This window comes from Puntigrus tetrazona, unplaced genomic scaffold (assembly GCF_018831695.1).
Source record: "Puntigrus tetrazona isolate hp1 unplaced genomic scaffold, ASM1883169v1 S000000869, whole genome shotgun sequence".
In the NCBI taxonomy this organism is placed as follows: Eukaryota; Metazoa; Chordata; class Actinopteri; order Cypriniformes; family Cyprinidae; genus Puntigrus; species Puntigrus tetrazona.
In genome coordinates this window covers 1-4,742 of record NW_025048469.1, presented here as the reverse complement: position 1 = coordinate 4,742, position 4,742 = coordinate 1, and the positions used below count along the sequence as shown (strand labels likewise).

The following is a 4,742-nucleotide window of genomic DNA, read 5'->3' as shown; positions in this document are numbered from 1 at the left end:
TTATATTTTGAAAATATTTACATTTATTTTCATATATTTGATAATATATATATTTAATAAACATTTCTCTTAAATATATTCATGCATGTATTTGTGTTGAGTTTAAGCTGAACTACCTTTCTTTTTTTTGAGAAATAAGATTATGCTAAACATTGAAAAAAGATTAGATGACTTCAGTAGCAACAATTAAGTTTTTTTAAAGTGTATTTTTATATTAACATTTAACATTATCCTAAACTACTTAAGGTTATCCAGAATTTTATCCTTTCATTTAAGCCTTTTATACCCATTTTTATGATTAAGACTGTTAGGCCATGCTTACATTTTTGCCATTTTTTTTTAAGTCATAAATTAAAAACATGCGTATCACTGAAGCTGCTTTCAAGTCAATATGTATGAATTTCATTTTTACATTTTAGCATAGATTAAAAGATCTTGACAAAAATAACCACATAAATAAACACAGTGTCCTATCTTTGACCCATTAATATCATTCTCAAGAATGCTAGAACAATTACACAGCCTCCAAGGACACAAGCTCAGTGATACAATTAAAACAAGACCTCCTTTCAGAAACAGGAAGACCACTACTGCCCTCTGCTGGCTGACTGGCCATCAACTCTCAGTGACGACATGCACACCAGGTTGAAGGTTGAGTGAAACACTACAAAATTCAATCGCTAAAGACAGGATAACAGGATCTTACCAAGAGGGTCAACGCCTGGCTTCCCAGGAACGGGGCGGAACTGCGGAGGAACGCTAGGGCCCGGGGTGGACGACTCCTGGGACATAGGCGTGCCAGGCTTCATCCCCGGAGTGCTGGACTTCTCTCTCTGGAAGGTATAGGGAACGCATTTACACACATTAATTATTCAAGAAAGGTATACAGCTGATAAAGAAAGATGCCGCACTAGTCAAACCCGAGCGGGAACTGTCACTCTTTGTCATTCTACCAAAAGCAAACCGAGGGATGCGTTTTGCTGCAGAACAAAGTGCGTCTTTTTGTGCGTGTGTCGCAGTGAAGGGCACTGAGAGACTTTCGTTTGGGGGAGGGGAAAGAACTTGTTTTCTAAATGAGAAGTGCTTTGGTTTAACATCAAACAAAATGCGTTTGTGTGTGTTTTTAAGTAGGTACCGGTGGAGGCTCCTTGCTGCGTGAAGGGGAAGCAGCGCTGCTGGAGGAAGCCAGCGAGGTCGGACTGGCCTGGGGCAGAGGCTCCTTACGGGAAGGAGGGAGTTTATCTAATCCGTTCTCTCTGGAGGAGTACGACTGCACACTCCTTGGAGAAGAAGGGTCCTGAGGGAACGCAATGCACGTGATGGATTAATCAGGAGCAAACAGTGTTTAAATTCAATATTTAACGCAAACCCACCTCGTCAACCACCAAATTGTCATCGCTCTTCTCCGCGTCGCTTCCCTGAAAGAGAAAATGCTTTAGAGTTTAGTGACTATTTATTGCACACATATGCTTAAATCAAATAAAGATCGTGTGGACGATTCATAAAAGCACGGTGCAAATTTAACTTACATAGTCGGTCATAAACTCCTTCTCATCTGCTTTTCTCTTTTTTCCATTGCTGAGGTAGTCTGAAGGCCTGCCTTTGTCTCCGTTAGAAAGTGAACTCTGGAAGAGAAAGATGAGAAAATGAGAGCGGAAAGGAAGAACGGCTGAGACAGAGGATGTGCGTGTGTGTGAGAGAAGAAAGAGATAATGATGTAGGAGACGAGGGATAAATCAAATCAGCTCCATAACTGCTGGACCCACAGGCAATAGAGACGCCTAATGCATGACAGTCTGCACTGAGAGGAACTCAACTAGATAGAGACAGAGAGCGAGAGGTAGAGAGAAAATGAGCTGATACTCACTGGTCCAGGTTCACGGTCTGTGGGGATCATGGGAAGGGCAGGTAAACGTCCCCGCGGCCAGTCAAAACAAACCAAAAAACAAACAATGTGACTATGACGGTTAGACAAAACTCACCCCTCCACTAGACATAACGATTAGCACACCGCTAATAATAACAAAAACATATTCCTTCATTTCCCACTCTTTCAAGTTACACCGGTGATATATGAGCTGACAGATTTCAAAAAAGAACTGGCCGGTGTTTCAGGGTAGTCTTATAAAGAAAATGTGATTAGCGCGATGCATTTGCCAGCATGTTTCTAGGAGATCGCCAAAAGTTCTGTGAATTATATTCTAATTTGCAGGTAGAATTCATATTCTTTCAAACCAAGTCTACAGTGAGGGTTTTTTTCGTTGGTCTAAACTGTTAAGGTATGATCACATTTTATCGCTATTCAGCTATTTTTTTGGGTGACTGGGAGTCATTTGGTCATATGAAATAATCTTCATGTGAGAGCCAAACAAGTTCCCCGCGCAAGTGACCAACGTAACGATGATTTCACACAAATTTCCACTGAAATGTCACAGACTATAATCGGAGCACTTTTTTAACTTGCAATTATCAAAATATGACTAAGTGTAATTATCAAAAAAAGTGCTGCAACTTTAGCACTAATTTAAGGAGTACAGGTGTAAAGCTTTTACAGTTTTATTTTTTTTTTGCTAAAATCAGTAATTAGTCATTTACATTTGTAATTTTTTGTTTACGTAATATTATTATTAGATTTTTTTTGTTTTGATAAATAATATCTCATTTGTGTCATACTGCGCAGCCCTATAAATGAGTTTTTTTTAACCATATTTATCAGAAAACGTGCATTTAGCATTTTTAGATTAATTAGTACATACAGAAAAAGAAACGTGTTATAACTATAGTAATTGCATACACTTTTGACTAAAACTTTGCGAAAACCAGATTGGTACAGTCTAACTAACAGAGCTAGATAACATATTTGACACTTGGCTTCAGCATGTACAGACGTTAATTGGACGATATTTGGCACATTTCGCTTGCTCTGATAGATGCATTGATTACTCATTTGTTGTAATCCCGCTGATATTATAACTGCACTTGATAGTTGTTAATAAAGCCGTCAAGTAATCTGTCAGTGTGATTTTATTTGTTATACCTCTGTGGTGTTCGGCTGCGGCCGCCGCTGCCACGGCCTCCAAGTGGGCTCGTTCGTCTTTAGAGGCCAGCTGGGCCCCAAGGGCCCCGGAAAGGGCCAGGAGCCCAGAGCCGCCCCCCAGAGCCAGTCCCGGGTGAGGCAGGCCAGAGGGGTGAGGGGCCATGGGCAGCCCCTGGGCAGCATGCTGGGATAGGTGCTGGGCCTGCAGCTGTTGCTAGAGGGAACAAGAGAAAGAGGACGATGGAGGGATGAAGGGAGGGAGGGGGGTCAGAGAGAGAAGGAAAAAAAAGAAGAGAGTGTGGAAGATAAAAGAGAGTGACACAGAGGCAGAGATGGAAGTGGAGTGAAGAAACAGATAGCCAGAGGAAATGAAAAGAGCATGAGGAGGAGGAGAGAGAGATGAGAGGAAAGTGAGAGAGAGGGGAAAAAAACACACACACACACACAACACAGTTAAGACTTGGATCTGCACCAGAGTTACAAAGGGAATGAATTCATGACCCGTTCCCAGTGTCCCGGGAGTGAGGGAGTCCATCACTCTGGAGTCGACCTGCTCTACCGGATGGGCTCAGGGAACAGCGCTGCTGCAGCATTCGCTAATGATCACCCCAAAAAAATTATCTGAAGCTGATGACTGCCATGAGGGAAATCAAAACGCAAAACACCAAAGTGAATAAAATACGGCAAATCAAATGTGAAGGACTGTTAATGCTTCACAACACAAAGTGGGATGTCAACTGATGCCCAAACACAAAAAAAGTAACTACACCTTGTGCTAGTGGGTGCTAAGGATACAAAAAAATAAATAAAATGTGGTTCCAAACCTATATGCCGTTTTTGTTTTTTCAAAGCACAAAAACCCCCGACATTTTCACTTTACACAGTCCACTTTTCCACACAACATTTTTTTGTCCAAATATTTAAAAAACAAAGCAGCCGACAGTCACCTAACCAACTAACTTTTCCCAGTTCTATCAAGAGGAACACAAATGTGACTCATGCAAGCATCTAAAAAGATGTATTCGACTGGGGTAAAGAGAACTAGCCTAACTATATCGCACATCCTTAACATGGAAAAGTTCTTTAGTTGTTTTAAATTTGTTTTGCAGATATTCAAGCAGATATTCACATCCACTGCCTAGTTATGAAAGTGTTTCTCTGCACTCTTTCAAACATATAACCAATCGCCAAAGCCTAGAAACGACCACCTTCTTCTATTAAATTCCCGTCTTTGTCTAAAATTATCTTCTGAAGAGAAACGGTAGCTTTGCACGAGGGAAAGACTCTGGTTTCAGAAGACTTTGCGAATACGCAAGTCTACATGACACCTTTTTAAAGATACATTAGCCGTGTTTCCATTATCCTTTAAAACTCCACAGATTATAATTTACTGAAAACACGCCCATTGGAAATTTATTTATTTTTATTTAATCGGCATTACTAAAATATCTACTGTTTTGCACATATCTGTAATGGAAGCCTGCCTATCGTCACTTACATAGACAGACATGGTCACAGTGAGCTCGGTTTGTTTTTATCATTGCATGGAAAAGGGCAGTGCAAAGAATCTGCGAAAACATCTCTTTTTTTTGTGCTCCAATGGGAAATTAACACCTGATGGATCTGGTACAACATACAGGCAACAGATTCGGAACGACATCAAATTTAGCATAGTTAAAAATAAAAAATGTATTTAAAAATAGTT

The 4,742-nt window shown here is 40.4% G+C and overlaps 1 protein-coding gene across 2 annotated transcripts; it reads right to left on the bottom strand.

The window, feature by feature from the left end:
* Positions 1 to 665: 665 nt before the first annotated feature.
* Positions 666 to 4,736, bottom strand: LOC122335705 (transducin-like enhancer protein 1). Of its 2 annotated transcripts, none has more exons than XM_043233556.1 (6): positions 3,038 to 4,736; positions 1,868 to 1,929; positions 1,530 to 1,625; positions 1,374 to 1,418; positions 1,136 to 1,297; positions 666 to 833 (listed from the first exon to the last, which is right to left on the bottom strand). In XM_043233556.1, exons 1-6 carry the CDS (start codon positions 3,198 to 3,200, stop codon positions 681 to 683), a joined length of 681 nt encoding a protein of 226 aa, XP_043089491.1. In that variant the 5' UTR covers positions 3,201 to 4,736; the 3' UTR covers positions 666 to 680. The 2 variants fall into 2 exon arrangements, with proteins under 2 accessions (XP_043089491.1, XP_043089492.1); XM_043233557.1 differs by having other exon boundaries at positions 1,868 to 1,884.
* Between the last annotated feature and the right edge of the window lie 6 nt (positions 4,737 to 4,742).